This window comes from Bombina bombina, chromosome 5 (genome assembly GCF_027579735.1).
Source record: "Bombina bombina isolate aBomBom1 chromosome 5, aBomBom1.pri, whole genome shotgun sequence".
Taxonomy (NCBI): domain Eukaryota; kingdom Metazoa; phylum Chordata; class Amphibia; order Anura; family Bombinatoridae; genus Bombina; species Bombina bombina.
The window spans coordinates 1,059,476,839-1,059,495,544 of record NC_069503.1 but is presented as its reverse complement, the minus strand read 5'-3'; the positions used below and the strand labels follow the sequence as shown (position 1 = coordinate 1,059,495,544).

The following is an 18,706-nucleotide window of genomic DNA, read 5'->3' as shown; positions in this document are numbered from 1 at the left end:
ACTAAGCCTCTCGTGATTGGCTCACCAAATGTGCTGAGCAAGAACCCAGTAGCTCTAATACATTTTTTGCAACTTCATGTTGCTTAAAGTGAAGATATCACCCCCCCCTCTCAGATGGGCTCCTAAATGGAGATATCTGAGTTTAGTAATTATTAGATAGGGACACAATAGAATACTTGATTTAGTAATAAATATTTGTGTGTATCTTCAGGTCTCTGGGGTAAAACATAGATAACTACACTTTATAACGCCTGATAAAGAATAGCGCCTCACAGATTAACCGCGCCAGTAAACTAAAAGATGACGCAAGCTTATATTCAGCAGATATCCTGTAAAATTCTTATCTCCGATTGTACAAGTGGTGAAATTTGCTCTGCTATGGAAAAAAAAAGTTATGTTGTTAAAGTACATTTTTTCTTCTAATTCTTTAAAATCCTCTCTGAATGAAACTTAGTTTTTTTTCAAATTGAAAGAGAAAATACTTTAATAAGTCTTAATAAATGTAGAAAAAAAATTAAATACCTAAAATACTTTTTATAATAATAATAATAATAATAAGTTACTGTGAAGCTTATTATTACTTATTGTGCTTTCACTGAGGTTTAGAGATGATGTTTTTGTCTGGTGAACTCTTTCCTGACAGTAAAATGATCTTATTGTAAAAGCAAATGGGGAACATTTATGTCAACAGAAATTGTTAGAAAGCGTCTAAATAGTCCTCCCCTACCTCATGGGAGAAAGGGCATCTAAATTAAAATGCTGTATGATATATTTGATTTTCAAGCATGATGATTTCAGTTATAATAACTGCAACACTGGATATTTTAAAATGTTCATTGCATTTATTAATCTTTTTTTTTTTTATTTCCTGTAACTTTATAATGCAAATTTGCACAATAAAATATCACACCTTTTTCTATATATTGCCCTCAATCATGAGACTATTTCTATGTACCGTATATTACATTGGAGATCGATGCCTGAATTAAAACTATAAAAGGAGGAAGGTATGACCCGTTACACCTTTGTATTATAACTTATGTTTATATGCTGGATACTTTCACGGTTAGAGGCAATGCAGGAGCAATTTTGCTGGCCAAAAATATGGAATTGATTATATATTTAAAAAGGTACAAATAAAGACAAAATTAAATTAAATGGATTGAATAGATCATGGAATTTTAAACCGGCTTCCATTTTAGTTCTATTATCAATTTTGGTTAGTTATTTTGTATACTTTGTTAAACAATAACTCTAGGTGAGCTTAGGAGTGTGTGTGTGTCTTTTGCCATCTAGCAGCAGTGTTTGCAACAATGTTTAAAGCTATGTAGCTATGTCAATGGGATACTAAACCCAAATTGTTTCTTTCATGATTCAGATAGATCATGCAATTTTAAGCAACTTTCTAATTTATTTCTATTATCAATTTTTCTTCGTTCTCTTGGTATCTTTATTTGAAAAGCATGAATGTAAGCTTAGGAGCTGGCCCATTTTTTTTTGTTCAGCACCTGGGTAGCGCTTGTTGATTGGTGACTAAATCTACCCACCAATTAGCAAGTCCTACCCAGGGTGCTGAGAGAAAGATACCAATAGAACGAAGAAAAATTAATAATAGGAGTAAATAAGAATGTTGCTTAAAATTGCCTGCTCTTGACAACTACTATATCAGTTCTCAATAATGTTTTTAAATGTATTTAAAAGTGATACACTCTATGTAAGTGATACAACAAAAAGTCGCCTGAGAGCAAGGAAAACATAATTTATGCTTACCTGATAAATTTATTTCTCTTGTAGTGTATCCAGTCCACGGATCATCCATTACTTATGGGATATATTCTCCTTCCCAACAGGAAGTTGCAAGAGTCCACCCACAGCAAAGCTGCTATATAGCTCCTCCCCTAACTGCCATTACCAGTCATTCGACCGAAAACATGCAGAGAAAGGAAAACCATAGGGTGCAGTGGTGACTGTAGTTTAATGGAAAAATTACCTGCCTTAAAGTGACAGGGCGGGCCGTGGACTGGATACACTACAAGAGAAATAAATTTATCAGGTAAGCATAAATTATGTTTTCTCTTGTTAAGTGTATCCAGTCCACGGATCATCCATTACTTATGGGATACCAATACCAAAGCTAAAGTACACGGATGATGGGAGGGACAAGGCAGGTACTTAAACGGAAGTTACCACTGCCTGTAAAAAACCCTTTCTCCCAAAAATAGCCTCCGAAGAAGCAAGGTATCAAATTTGTTAAATTTGAAAAAGTATGAAACGCAGACCAAGACTCCGTCTTGTAATCTGTTCAACAGAAGCCACATTTAAAAAAGGCCCAAGTGAAAACCACAGCTCTAGTAGAATGAGCTGTAATCCCTTCAGGAGGCTGCTGTCCAGCAGTCTCATAAGCTAAATGAATTATGCTTTTTAACCAAAAAGACAGAGAGGTTGCTGAAGTCCTTTGACCTCTCCTCTGTCCAGAATAGACAACAAACAAGATGAATGTTTGATGAAAATCTGTAGTAGCTTGTAAGTAAAACTTTAAAACACGAACCACGTCCAAATTGTGTAATAGACGTTCCTTCTTTGAAGAAGGATTAGGATACAAGAATGGAACAACAATCTCTTGAGTGATATTCTTGTTAGATACCACCTTAGGTAAAAACCCAGGTTGGTACACAGGACTACCTTTTCCGTACGGAGAACCAGATAAGGAGAATCACATTGCAACGCAGATAACTCGGAGACTCTATGAGCCGAGGAAATAGCTACCAAAAAGGAACTTTCCAAGATAGAAGTTTGATATCTATGGAATGAAAAGGTTTAAACGGAACTCCTTGAAGAACCTTAAGAACCAGCTTTAAGCTCCATGGCGGAGCAACATTTTTAACCACAGGCTTGGTTCTAACCAAAGCCTGACCAAATGCCTGAACGTCTAGAATACCTGCCAGACGCTTGTGCAAAAGAATAGACAGAGTAGAAATCTGTCCTTTTAAAGAACTAGCTGACAACCCTTTTCTCAAAATCATCTTGGAGAAAAGATAATATCCTGGGAATCAAGACTTTACTCCATGAGTAACCCTTGGATTCATAACAATAAGATATTTACACCATATCTTATGTTAAATTTTCCTAGAGACAGGCTTTTATGCCTGTATTAAGGTATCAATTACTGACTCGGAGAAGCCATGCTTTGATAACATCAAGCGTTCTGTCTCCAGGCAGTCCATCTCAGATTAGTTATATTTAGATGGTTGAAAAGACCCTGAGGTAGAGGGTCCTGTCTCAGAAGCAGAGACCGTGGTGGAAAGGATGACATGTCCACCAGATCTGCATACCAGGTCCTGCGTGGCCACGCAGGCGCTGTCAAAAGCACCAAAGCACTCTCCTGCTTGATCTTGTGCAAACCCCTCCGGAGGGAATTCCCACTCCCCCGGATGAAAAGTCTGACGACTTAGAAAATCTGCCTCCCAGTTCTCAACACCTGGGATAGGGATAGCTTTTAGACAAGAGTGAGTCTCTGTCCAGTGAATTATTTTAAGACTTCTAACATTGCTAGGGAACTTCTGTTCCCCCTTGATGGTTGATGTAAGCCACAGTCGTGATATTGTCCGACTGAAATATGATGTACCTCAGAGTTGCTAACTGAGGCCAAGTCTGAAGAGCATGGAATATCGCTCCCAGTTCCAGAATATTCATTAGAAGGAGGGTCTCCTCCTGAGTCCACTATCCCTGAGCCTTCAGGGAGTTCCAGACTGTATCCCAACCTAAAAGGCTGGCATCTGTTGTAACAATTGTCCCATCTGACCTGCGGAAGGTCATACCCTTGGACAGATGGACCCGAGATAGTCACCAGAGAAGAGAATCTCTGGTTTCTTGGTCCGGATTTAACAGGAGAACAAATCTGTGTAATCCCCGTTCCTCTGGCTGAGCATGCATAGTTGCAGTGGTCTGAAATGTAGGCGTGCAAACGGTACTATGTCCCTTGCCGCTACCATTAAGCCGATTACATTCATGTACTGAGCCACCAAAGGGCGCGGATGGAATGAAGAACACGGCAGAAATTTAGAAACTTTGACAACCTGGACTCCGTCAGGTAAATTTTAATTTCTACAAAATCTATCAGAATCCCTAGGAGGGAAACCCTTGATATTGGGGATAGAGAACTCTTTCCTTGTTCACTTTCCACCCATGCGATCTCAGAAATGCCAGTACTACGTCCGTATGAGACTTGGCAATTTGGATGTTTGACGCCTGTATCAGGATGTCGTCTAAATAAGGGGCCACTTCTATGCCCCGCGGCCTAAGGACCGCTAAAGTGACCCCAGAACCTCCATAAAGATTCTAGGGGCTGTAGTTAACCCAAAGGAAAGAGCTACAAACTGGTAATGCCTGTCTAGAAAGGCAAACCTGAAAAACCGATGGTGATCTTTATGCATCGTAATGTGAGGATAAGCATCCTTCAAATCCATTGTAGTCCTCTATTGACTCTCCTGGATCATAGTTAAGATGGTACGAATAGTTTCCATCTTAAATGATAGAATTCTAAAGAATTTGTTTAAGATCTTTTAGATCCAAAATAGGTCTGAAGGTTTCCTTTCCTTGGGAACCACAAACCGATTTGAGGAAAACTGTGTCCCTGTTCCTCTATTGGAACTGAATGGGTCACGTACACAATGCAAGAATGTCTCTTTCTTTATCTGGTTTGCAGATAAATGTGAAAGGCAAAAACTCCCCTTTTTTGGGGGGGAAAGCTTTGAAATCCAGAAGATATCTCTGGGGTATAATTTCCAATGCCCAGGGATCCTGGGCATCTCTTGCCCACGCCTGGGCGAAGAATGAAGTCTGCCCCCTATAGGATCCGTTACCAGATAGGGGTCCGTTCTTCATGCTGTTTTAGAGGCAGCAGCAGGCTCCTTGACCTGCTTATCTTTGTTCCAGGTCCGGTTGTCTCCAGACCGCCTTGGACTGAGCAAAAGTTCCCTCTTATTTTGCCTTAGAGGAAGTTGATGCCACACCTGCCTTGAATTTTCGAAAGGCACGAAAATTAGGCCTTTTTTGTCCCTTGATTTGGACCTGTCCTGAGGAAGGGCATGATCTTTTCCTCCAGTGATATAAGTAATAATCTCCTTCAAACTAGGCCTGAATAGGGTCTGCCCCTTGAAGGGAAGTTAAGTAGCTTATTTATTAAAGTCACGACAGCTGACCATGATATAAGCCATAGCGCTCTGCGCGCCAGTATAGTAAAAAACTGAATTCTTAGCCGTTAGTCTAGTCAAAGGAACAAAGGCATCAGAAAACAAAGGAATTGGCTAGCTTAAGTGCTCTAAGCTTGTCAAATATATTCATCCAATGGAGCCTGTAAAGCCTCATCAAGAGACTCAAACCAGAACGCCGCAGCAGCAGTGACAGGAGCAATGCGTGCAAGGGGCTGCAGGATAAAACCTTGTTGAATAAACATTTTTTATCCATTGGATCTAAAAAAGCACAACAGTCCTCGCCAGAGGTAGTGGTACGCTTAGCTAGAGTAGAAACTCTTCTCTCCACCTTAGGAACTGTCTGCCATAAGTCCCGTGTGGTGGCAACTATTAGAAAACATTCTTCTAAAAAATAGGAGGGGAAGAGAACGGCACACCTGGTCTATCCCATTCCTTATGAAAAATTTTAGTAAACCTCTTTAGGTATTGGAAAAACATAAGTACACACCGGCACTGCATATTATTTATCCAGTCTACACAATTTCTCTGGCACTGCGATTGTACACATTCATTCAGAGCAGCTAAAGCCTCCCTGAGCAACAAGTGGAGGTTCTCAAGCATAAATTTTAAATGTAGAAATATCAGAATCAGGTTAAATCATCTTCCCTGAGTCACAAATATCACCCACAGACTAAGCATATTGTGAGGTAGTATCAGACATGGTTCTTAAAGCGTCTGTATGCTCTGTATCTACCCCCAGAGCTGTTTTGCTTTCCTTTAATTTCAGGTAGTCTGACTAATACTGCTGCCAGTGTATTATACACAACCTTTGCCATGTCTTGTAAAATAAACGCTATGGGCGCCATTGATATACTTGGCGCCATTTGAGCGTGAGTCCCTGGAGCGGGAGTCAAAGGGTCTGACACGTGGGGAGAGTTAGTCGGCATAACTTCCCCCTCGACAGAATCCTCTGGTAAAATAAACGCTATGGGTGCCCTTGATGTACTTGGCGCCATTTGAGCGTGAGTCCCTAAAGCGGGAGTCAAAGGGTCTGACACGTGGGGAGAGTTAGTCGGCATAACTTCCCCCTCGACAGAATCCTCTGGTGATAATGTTTTTAAATACAAAAAATGATCTTTATTGTTTAACATGAAATCAGTACATCTGGTACACATTCTAAAATGGGGTTCCACCATGGCTTTAAACATAATAAACACAGAGCCTCCTCTATGTTAGACATGTTAGAACTAATAAAGAGACTAGTAAGCTTGGAAAACACTTTAAATCAAGTTAACAAGCAAATATAACAAACGTTACTGTGCCTTTAAGAGAAACAAATTGTCAAAATTTGAAAAACAGTGAAAAAAGGCAGTAAATCAAACGAAATTTTTACAGTACATGTAATAAGTTAACAGAGCATTGCACCCACTTGCAAATGGATGATTAACCCCTTAATGCAAAAAACAGATAAAAAAAAAAAAAAAAAAAACGACATTTTTTTTAAACAGACACAACAAAACTGCCACAGCTGAGCTGTGGATTACCTTCCCTATAACTGTTTCTATGCAAAATTTAAGCCAGCCATGTGGAAAAATTAGGCCCCAATAAGTTTTATCACCAAACATATGTTAAAAAACGATTAAACATGCCAGCAAACGTTTTAAAACACATTCTTATAAGAGTATGTATGTCTATTAATAAGCCTGATCCAGTCGCTATCACTGCATTTAAGGCTTTACTTACATTACTTCGGTATCAGCAGTATTTTCTTAGTCAATTCCATTCCTTAGAAAAATATATTACTGCACAAACCTTAGCATATATCTCTATCAATCAGCCTGGTACCAGTCGCTTTCACTGCATTTAAAGGCTGTACTTACATTACTTCGGTATCAGCAGTATTTTCTTAGTCAATTCCATTCCTTAGAAAAATATTTTACTGCACATACCTTATTTGCAGGAAAACCTGCACGCCATTCCCCCTCTGAAGTACCTTACTCCTCAGAATGTGTGAGAACAGCAACTGGATCTTAGTTACGTCTGCTAAGATCATAGACAAAACGCAGGCAGATTCTTCTTCCAAATACTGCCTGAGATAAACAGCACACTCCGGTGCCATTTAAAAATAACAAACTTTTGATTGAAGAAATAAACTAAGTATAAAAAACCACAGACTCTCACGACCTCCTATCTATGTTGAGACTTGCAAGAGAATGACTGGGAATGGCAGTTAGGGGAGGAGCTATATAGCAGCTTTGCTGTGGGTGGACTCTTGCAACTTCCTGTTGGGAAGGAGAATATATCCCATAAGTAATGGATGATCCGTGGACTGGATACACTTAACAAGAGAAATGTATGCTGGAGAAGATAATTATTAACGGAGCGGTATCAGCAGATGAATGGGATGTTGCCCAGTTACAAATAGAGTGTTGTAGTGACTAAAGGTAAACTGAGGAAAAGATCCCTTTGAGGTTTACAGGTCTAATACACGCTGCCTGAGTGCATTCCCTTGAAATCTGTGCCCGACTCTGAAAAAACATAATTTATGCTTACCTGATAAATTTATTTCTCTTGTAGTGTATCCAGTCCACGGATCATCCATTACTTATGGAATATATTCTCCTTCCCAACAGGAAATTGCAAGAGTCCACCCACAGCAAAGCTGCTATATAGCTCCTCCCCTAACTGCCATATTCAGTCATTCGACCGAAAACATGTAGAGAAAGGAAAAAACCATAGGGTGCAGTGGTGACTGTAGTTCAAATGAAAAAATTACCTGCCTTAAAGTGACAGGGCGGGCCGTGGACTGGATACACTACAAGAGAAATAAATTTATCAGGTAAGCATAAATTATGTTTTCTCTTGTTAAGTGTATCCAGTCCACGGATCATCCATTACTTATGGAATACCAATACCAAAGCTAAAGTACACGGACGATGGGAGGGACAAGGCAGGTACTTAAACGGAAGTTACCACTGCCTGTAAGAAACCCTTTCTCCCAAAAATAGCCTCCGAAGAAGCAAGGTATCAAATTTGTTAAATTTGAAAAAGTATGAAGCGCAGACCAAGACTCCATCTTGTAAATCTGTTCAACAGAAGCCACATTTAAAAAAGGCCCAAGTGAAAACCACAGCTCTAGTAGAATGAGCTGTAATCCCTTCAGGAGGCTGCTGTCCAGCAGTCTCATAAGCTAAATTAATTATGCTTTTTAACCAAAAAGACAGAGAGGCTGCCGAAGTCTTTTGACCTCTCCTCTGTCCAGAATAGACAACAAACAAGGTGAACGTTTGATGAAAACTGTAGTAGCTTGTAAGTAAAACTTTAAAGCACAAACCACGTCCAATATTGTGTAATAGACGTTCCTTCTTTGAGGAAGGAGTAGGATACAAGCATGGAACAACTATCTCTTGAGTGATGTTCTTGATAGATACCACCTTAGGAAAAACCCCAGGTTGGTACGCAGGACTACCTTATCTGTACGAAGGACCAGATAAGGAGAATCACATTGTAACACAGATAACTTGGAGACTCTACGAGTCGAGGAAATAGCTACCCAAAAGGAACTTTCCAAGATAAAGATTGATATCTATGGAACAAAAAAGGTTCAAACGGAACTTCTTGAAGAACCTTAAGAACCAGGTTTAAGCTCCATGGTGGAGCAACAGTTTTAAACACAGGCTTGGATCTAACCAAAGCCTGACCAGATGCCTGAACGTCTAGAATACCTGCCAGACGCTTGTGCAAAAAAATAGACAGAGTAAAAATCTGTCCCTATTTAAGGAATTAGCTAACAACCCTTTTCTCCAAAACATCTTGGAGAAAAGATAATATCCTGGGAATCCAGACTTTACTCCATGAGTAACCATTGGATTCATAACAATCAGATATTTACACCATATCTATGTTCAATTTTCCTAGAGACAGGCTTTCATGTCTGTATTAAGGTATCAATGGCTGACTCGGAGAAGCCATGCTTTGATAACATCAAGCGTTCAGTCTCCAGGCAGTCCATCTCAGATTGATTCTATTTAGAAGGTTAAAAGGACCCTGAGGTAGAGGGACCTGTCTCAGAAGCAGAGACCGTGATGGAAAGGATGACATGTCCACCAGATCTGCATACCAGGTCCTGCGTGGCTACGCAGGCGCTGTCAAAAACACCAAAGCCCTCTCCTGCTTGGTCTTGACCTCCGGAGGAAATCCCACTCCCCCGGAAGAAAAGTCTGACGACTTAGAAAATCCACCTCCCAGTTCTCAACACCTGGGATATGGATAGCTGATAGACAAGAGTGAGTCTCTGTCCAGTGAATTATTGTAAGACTTCTAACATCGCTAGGGAACTTCTGTTCCCCATTGATGGCTGATGTAAGCCACAGTCGTGTATATTGTCCGACTGAGTATGATGTACCTCAGAGTTGCTAACTGAGGCCAAGTCTGAAGAGCATGGAATATCACTCCCAGTTCCAGAATATTTATTAGAAGAAGGGTCTCCTCCTAAGTCCACTATCCCTGAGCCTTCAGGGAGTTCCAGACTGCATCCCAACCTAAAAGGCTGGCATCTATTGTAACAATTGTCCCATCTGACCTGCGGAAGGTCATACCCTTGGACAGATGGACCTGATATAGTCACCAGAGAAGAGAATCTCTGGTCTCTTGGTCCAGGTTAAACAGGGGAACAAATCTGTGTAATCCCCGTTCCTCTGACTGAGCATGCATAGTTGCAGTGGTCTGAAATGTAGACGTGCAAACGGTACTATGTCCCTTGCCGCTACCATTAAGCCGATTTCATTCATGTACTGAGCCACCGAAGGGCGCGGATGGGATGAAAAACACGGCAGAAATTTAGAAACTTTGACAACCTGGACTCCGTCAGGTAAATTTTCATTTCTACAGAAACCCTTGAGATTGGGGATAGAGAACTCTATCCTTGTTCACTTTCCACCCATGTGATCTCAGAAATGCCAGTACTACGTCCGTATGAGACTTGGCAATTTGGATGTTTGACGCCTGTATCAGGATGTCGTCTAAATAAGGGGCCACTTCTATGCCCCGCGGCCTAAGGACCGCCAAAGCGACCCCAGAACCTCCATAAAGATTCTTGGGGCTGTAGATATCCCAAAGGAAAGAGCTACAAACTGGTAATGCCTGTCTAGAAAGGCAAACCTGAAAAAACGAAGGTGATCTTTATGCATCCCAATGTGAGGATAAGCATCCTTCAAATCCATTGTAGTCCTCTATTGACTCTCCTGGATCATAGTTAAGATGGTACGAATAGTTTCCATCTGAAATGACGGAATTCTGAGGAATTTGTTTAAGATCTTTAGATCCAAAATAGGTCTGAAGGTTCCCTCACCTTGGGAACCACAAACAGATTTGAGTAAAAACTCTGTCCCTGTTCCTCTCTTGGAACTGGATGGATCTCGTACACAATGTAAGAATGCCTCCTTCTTTATCTTGTTTGCAGATAATTGTGAAAGGCAAAATCTCCCCTTTTTTGGGGGGGAAATCCTTGAAATCCAGAAGATATCTCTGGGATATAAATTCCAATGCCTAGGGATCCTGGGCATCTCTTGCCCACGCCTGGGCGAAGAATGAAAGTCTTCCCCCTATAGGATCCGTTACCGGATAGGGGTCCGTTCCTTCATGCTGCCTTAGAGGTAGCAGCAGGCTCCTTGGCCTGCTTATCTTTGTTCCAGGTCCGATTGTCTCCAGACCGCCTTGGACTGAGCAAAAAATAGACCTTTTTTGGCCCTTGATTTGGACCTATCCTGAGGAAGGGCATGACCTTTTCCTCCAGTGATATAAGCAATAATCTTCTTCAAACCAGGCCCGATAGGGTCTGCCCCTTGAAGGGAAGTTAAATAGCTTATTTATTAAAGTCACGACAGCTGACCATGATATAAGCCATAGCGCTCTGCGCGCCAGTATAGTAAATAACAGAATTCTTAGCCGTTAGTCTAGTCAAATGAACAAAGGCATCAGAAAACAAAGGAATTGGCTAGCATAAGCTTGTCAAATATATTCATCCAATGGAGTCGCTAACTGTAAAGCCTCATCAAGAGACTCAACCCAGAACGCCGCAGCAGCAGTGACAGAAGCAATGTATGCAAGGGGCTGCAGGATAAAAACCCTGTTGAATAAACATTTTTTATCCATTGGATCTAAAAAGCACAACTGTCCTCGCCAGAGGTAGTGGTACGCTTAGCTAGAGTAGAAACTCTTCTCTCCACCTTAGGAACTGTCTGCCAGAAGTCCCGTGTGGCGGTAACTATTAGAAAACATTCTTCTAAAAAATAGGAGGGGAAGAGAACGGCACACCTGGTCTATCCCATTCCTTATTAAAATTTATTTTATTTTTATTTATTTTTTATTTATTTATTTTTTTTATTTTATTTTTTTTAAGCAAACCTCTTTAGGTATTGGAAAAACATCAGTACACACCGGCACTGCATATTATTTATCCAGTCTACACAATTTCTCTGGCCCTGCGATTGTACACATTCATTCAGAGCAGCCAAAGCCTCCCTGAGCGACAAGTGGAGGTTCTCAAGCATAAATTTTAAATGTAGAGATATCAGAATCAGGTTAAATCATCTTCCCTGAGTCAAAAAAATCTCCCACAGACTAAGCATATTGTGAGGTAGTATCATACATGGTTCTTAAAGCGTCTGTATGCTCTGTATCTACCCCCAGAGCTATCTGCTTTCCTTTAATTTCAGGTAGTCTGACTAATACTGCTGCCAGAGTATTATTCACCACCTTTGCCATGTCTTGTAAAATAAACGCTATGGGCGCCCTTGATGTACTTGGCGCCATTTGAGCGTGAGTCCCTGAAGCGGGAGTCGAAGGGTCTGACACGTGGGGAGAGTTAGTCGGCATAACTTTCCCCTCGACAGAATCCCCTGGTAAAATAAACGCTATGGGTGCCCTTGATGTACTTGGCGCCATTTGAGCGTGAGTCCCTAAAGCGGGAGTCAAAAGGTCTGACACGTGGGGAGAGTTAGTCGGCATAACTACCCCCACGACAGAATCCACTGGTGATAATGTTTTTTAAAAACAAAAAATGATCTTTATTGTTTAACATGAAATCAGTACATCTGGTACACATTCTAAGATGGGGTTCCACCATGGCTTTAAAACATAATGAACACAGAGCTTCCTCTATGTCAGACATGTTAAAACAGACTAATAATGAGACTAGTAAGCTTGGAAAATACTTTAAATCAAGTTAACAAGCAAATATATAAAACGTTACTGTGCCTTTAAGAGAAACAAATTTTGTCAAAATTTGAAAAACAGTGAAAAAAGGCAGTAAAACAAACGAAATTTTTACAGTACATGTAATAAGGTAACAGAGCATTGCACCCACTTGCCAATGGATGATTAACCCCTTAATGCAAAAAACAGATAAAAAAAACCGACAGACGTTTTTAAAAACAGACACAACAAAACTGCCACAGCAGAGCTGTGGATTACCTTCCCTATAAACGATTTTGGAAGTCTTTTTAGCCCTTTAGAAATGTCCTGTAGTATTCATGGGACTGCTGAGGGAATCTGGATGATTCATTTTGTAATTTTAACTGCGCAAAAAAGCGCTAAATTAGGCCCCTCCCACTCATATTACAACAGTGGGAAGCTTCAGTTAACTGTTTCTATGCAAAATTTAAGCCAGCCATGTGGAAAAAACTTAGGCCCCAATAAGTTTTATCACCAAACATATGTTAAAAAATGATTAAACATGCCAGCAAACGTTTTAAAACACATTTTTACAAGAGTATGTATCTCTATTAATAAGCCTGATACCAGTCGCTTTTACTGCATTTAAGGCTATACCAACATTACAGTGTTATCACCAATGTACGTTAAAAAACGATTAAACATGCCAGCAAACGTTTTAAAACACATTTTTATAAGAGTATGTATCTCTATTAATAAGCCTGATACCAGTCGCTATCGCTGCATTTAAGGCTTTACTTACATTACTTCGGTATCAGCAGTATTTTCTTAGTCAATTCCATTCCTAGAAAAATATCTTACTGCACATACCTTTTCTGCAGGAAAACCTGCACGCCATTCCCCCTCTGAAGTACCTCACTCCTCAGAATGTGTGAGAACAGCAAATGGATCTTAGTTACGTCTGCTAAGATCATAGAAAAACGCAGGCAGATTCTTCTTCCAAATACTGCCTGAGAAAAACAGCACACTCCGGTGCCATTTAAAAATAACAAACTTTTGATTGAAGAATAACTAAGTATAAATCACCACAGACTCTCACAACCTCCTATCTATGTTGAGGCTTGCAAGAGAATGACTGAATATGGCAGTTAGGGGAGGAGCTATATAGCAGCTTTGCTGTGGGTGGATTCTTGCAATTTCCTGTTGGGAAGGAGAATATATTCCATAAGTAATGGATGATCCGTGGACTGGATACACTTAACAAGAGAAATTTGTATTTTATATGTTTTATACACATTCATTTTTTTGTAATAAATCCTTGGAATACATGTTCCGGCCTATGCCAGTGGGATTTTAAATAACATCTATAACTTAGAGCTATAGAAGCTCTCCCCCATATGAGTACCGTTCATTGGGTCTATGTTTCTATCTTTTTGAGGAAACCACCCTAAGACATTAGTATATCAGAAGAATTCAAGAAAATAAAGTGGACTTTCTACATCTGTTTTCATTTGTGGTGAATTATAATTTAAGTATATTTTTTGCATTTCTATCTATGCACTGTGCTTGTTGGATCACATTCTTTATTTGCTTTGTTGTATCACTTACATAGAGTGTATCACTTTTAAATACATTTAAAAACATCAGTGGGAACCGATAGAGTAGTGGTCAAGTTGTCTGCCTAAGGATTTAACATCCAGAATTTAATTCCCCTAATAGCAAATTATATTCTGTGCACTGTGTTTGTTTGATCACATTTTAATTTTTTTACATTATTAAAGACTGAAAAAAAAAAGAAATGATTGTATTTTCCTTCTATTTCGCTAGAGCAAATGTCTTACAATGAGTGGAGGTTTCAGAAGACACATCATTTAAGCAAGGGTTTACAGGCTTGTCCGGAACATCCTTGTCACATTGCCTGGAATTTTTTTCTGTTACACCAAGTTTTAGATCACGAAGTCTTTCTGCATAAATATAATAATCAGATAATTAGTTCAGAGACAAAAATGTTTATTTTTCTTTTTAATGCAAAAAAATATATATTTAAGTCTTAGCATATTAATTATATATATTTGCATGATGTGTGTTCTAGAAAGCTATAATATAGTGCAACATATTTCAATCATTAAAACAAAGTATTAAATTAATCACTTTATGGACAAGGTCTAATAATAGGACACTGAAATATTGGCCTTTTAAGACTAGGCGCTAGTGACAAATTTAATCCATTATTCGATTGGTTGTGCATCCGGTCACCTAACGGAGACACATACCCATCAGATCATGCAATAATGGCCGAGGGCAGATACACTCCAGAGAGTTCTGTTCTAATCAGAGCCTTTGGGAATCAAACCATGGGTCCTACCCCCCACAACGTGCTTTTAAAGGTTCTTGGACAGACCGGAATGTTATACGACAGACATTTGACTGTCAGATTATTATCTGTCTCACACGCATTCTGTCTGAAAACCTTTAAAAGCACATTGTGGGGGGGGGGGGGGGGGGACGGCCCATGGTTAGGTTCCCAGAGGTGGTTTGCGGTGCCCATGAGATAAGTCCAAATTAAACTTTCATGATTTAGAACAGTGATGGCGAACTATAGCACTCCAAATGTTTCAGAACTACATTTCGATGCTCGACTAGACTTCAGAGTGCCTAAGCATCATGGGAAATGTAGTTTTTAAACAAAAGGTTTGCCATTACTGATTTAGAAAAAGCATGCAATTTAAAAAAAAAAAAAAAAAAAATCTTTCTAATTTACTTCTGTTATCTAATGTGCTTTGCTCTAGAGTAAAGTTAGGTAGGGTCAAAGGCGTATACAAAAGATATCACTGCTACAAACGTTGTAACTCTACTGCCACCAGGTGCTTAAGACACATGCACGATCATGAACATGGGCAGTTTAACTCTTCAACAAAAGGATACCAAGAAAACAAAGCAAATTGGAAAGATTTTGGCTTTACTGTCCCTTTAAAACAACACAAAATCAGAAATGTAAAAATTCCCTGCACAGCCTCTGATTGGATGTGCTTGCCAGCAAGGCAGATACAGGTACATGGGGCTTAACTGGGGGATTTTATCAGGAAAAGGTCTAAAGCAAGTATACAGACATCAACTGCAGATGGACTTTTCATATCTTTAAGTATCTATAGAGTAAGTGGAACAAGGACTCCAGATGTATATGACAGCAAAAGCAGGAAAAATATAATTTGTTGTTTTATTTTCCTTAAAGGTACATTATAGTGAAAAAAAAAAAAAAAATATATATATATATATATATATATATATATATATATATATATAAAAAATGCTGTAATGTCATTTAAACACTACCGACCCACCAACAATATGCTCTTTAACCATAGCAAAAGGGTTAAACACATAATTAAAGTGTTGCTTGGGACCCACAGTGCTCTGAAGCTCCCAAATGGAGATTTGATTATGTATTTAACCCTGAGGCTAGACATATACAGTAGATATGCAGGGCCACTAGTTTGAGCATGGTTTCACAAAGAAGCCATTTAGGCTCTATAGATTTCTGCATTTCATTTCCCCTGCCTTTATGAGTATATAAACTACTACAAACCAAAATATTCATTTCCCTCATCTTGTATGATGTCCATTTCCATGTCCGGAGTTAATCTAGCTTGCAATAACGGCTTTCTTCGTGTTTCCAACGCAGACATTTCTAGTCGTTCAGCTTCCAGTTGAGTTCTTCTTGCAGAAACCTCTGCCCACTAATAAATAGAATGAATGTGTTAGATACACATAAGGCAACCTAATGTTTACTGCCCTAAAAAATTATAATAAAAAAAATAACTATACTGTATATATATATATATATATATATATATATATATATATATATATATATATATATATATATATATATATATATATATATATATATATATATATATATATAGGTAAATTTGTTGTGTTTGCCTTATTTATGTAACTTTTTATATTTGTAATGGCAAACAGAAAAAACAACAACTTTATAATTGGTGTTCAAATCGTAACTTTGTTCCAATGTTAAACACTGGCTTGAAAAATGAAATCACGCAATCCTTGATGCAATCACGTGATTTCAAGGTCGGGATTGGATCATGAGGGACTGCCTACAGTGCTAGGCACGCCCCCAGTCCAGTTTACCATTAAACAAAATTAGGAAGCTGCAGGAACCCATAAAGGTAGGAGGTTCCATGCCATATAAAGGGCATTAAATCCCAGCTCTGTAAGGACGTTGGAATGTCCTAAGGGCGTAAAGGGCTTAAATAAAATATTGTTTTAAAAAACACAATTTATGTAAGAACTTACCTGATAAATTAATTTCTTTCATATTGGCAAGAGTCCATGAGCTAGTGACGTATGGGATATACAATCCTCCCAAACCTCAAATTGCCTATAAATACACCCCTCACCACACCCACAATTCAGTTTAACGAATAGCCAAGTAGTGGGGTGATAAAGAAAGGAGTAAAAAGCATCAACAAAGGAATTTGGAAATAATTGTGCTTTATACAAAAAATCATACCCACCATAAAAAGGGTGGGTCTCATGGACTCTTGCCAATATGAAAGAAATGAATTTATCAGGTAAGTTCTTACATAAATTATGTTTTCTTTCATGTAATTGGCAAGAGTCCATGAGCTAGTGACGTATGGGATATAAATACCCAAGATGTGGAACTCCACGCAAGAGTCACTATAGTGAGGAAGGGATAAAATAAAAAACAGCCATTTTCCGCTGAAAAAATAATCCACAACCCAAATTATAAGTTTATTCTTTTAATGACAAGAAAAACTTAAAACATCAGCAGAAGAATCAAACTGAAACAGCTGCCTGAAGAACTTTTCTACCAAAAACTGCTTCTGAAGAAGCAAATACATCAAAACGGTAGAATTTAGTAGATGTATGCAAAGAGGACCAAGTTGCTGCTTTGCAAATCTGATCAACTGAAGCTTCATTCTTAAAAGCCCACGAAGTGGAGACTGATCTAGTAGAATGAGCTGTAATTCTCTGAGGCGGGGCTTGACCCAATTCCAAATAAGCTTGATGAATCAAAAGCTTTAACCAAGAGGCCAAGGAAATAGCAGAGGCCTTCTGACCTTTCCTAGGACCAGAAAGTATAACAAATAGACTAGAAGTCTTCCTGAAATCTTTAGTAGCTTCAACATAATATTTCAAAGCTCTTACCACATCCAAAGAATGTAAGGATATTTCCAAAGAATTCTTAGGATTAGGACACAAGGAAGGGACAACAATTTCTCTACTAATGTTGTTAGAATTCACAACCTTAGGTAAAAAATGAAATTAAGTCCGCAAAACCGCCTTATCATGATGAAAAATCAGAAAAAGGGAAATTTATGCTTACCTGATAAATTTGTTTCTTTTACGATACAATGAGTCCACGGATTTCATCCTGACTTATGGGATATCGCTTCCTGGTCAGCAGGAGGAGGCAAAGAGCACCACAGCAGAGCTGTATATATAGCTCCTCCCTTCCCTCCCACTCCAGTCATTCAACCGAAGTTAGGAAGAGAAAGGAAAAGTCAAGGTGCAGAGGTGACTGAAGTTTAACAAAAATAAAGACCTGTCTCATAAAAACAGGGTGGGCCGTGGACTCATTGTATCGTAAAAGAAACAAATGTATCAGGTAAGCATAAAATTCCCTTTTCTTTTACAAGATATGAGTCCACGGATTTCATCCTTACTTATGGGATACAATACCAAAGCTATAGGACACGGATGAAAGGGAGGGACAAGACAGGGAACCTAAACGGAAGGCACCAATGCTTGAAAAAGAGTGAAGAGAAGACCAAGTTGCCGCTTTGCAAATCTGTTCAACAGAAGCGTCATTTTTTGACTGCCCATGAGGAAGCCACTGCCCTAGTGGAATGAGCCGTAAATTGTTCAGGAGGCTGCTGGCCAGCAGTCTCATATGCAAAACGGATGATACTCTTCAGCCAAAAAGAAAGAGAGGTAGCCGTAGCTTTCTGACCCCTACGCTTCCCAGAAACACAACAAACAGGGAAGAAGATTGACGAAAATCCTTAGTTGCCTGTAAAAAAACTTCAAGGCATGGACCACATCCAAATTATGTAAAAGTCACCCCCTTCTTAGAAGAAGGATTAGGACACAAGGAAGGAACAACAATTTCCTGATTCATATTCTTAGTCGAAACAACCTTAGGAAGAAACCGAATGAAAAAACATAATTTATGCTTACCTGATAAATTTATTTCTCTTGTAGTGTAGTCAGTCCACGGGTCATCCATTACTTATGGGATTATATCTCCTTCCCAACAGGAAGTTGGAAGAGGATCACCCAAGCAGAGC

The 18,706-nt window shown here is 39.2% G+C and overlaps 1 protein-coding gene across 1 annotated transcript in view; it reads right to left on the bottom strand.

Moving 5' to 3' along the window:
• Window positions 1-18,706, bottom strand: part of TBC1D31 (TBC1 domain family member 31) — a 224,618-nt gene that overhangs the window by 675 nt on the left and 205,237 nt on the right. The window contains exons 10-11 of the mRNA XM_053715936.1: window positions 15,952-16,102; window positions 14,207-14,329 (exon numbers count right to left, since the gene is read on the bottom strand). Of these exons, the coding sequence (XP_053571911.1) occupies window positions 14,207-14,329; window positions 15,952-16,102 (274 nt within the window). The remainder of the gene's footprint in view (window positions 1-14,206; window positions 14,330-15,951; window positions 16,103-18,706) is intronic.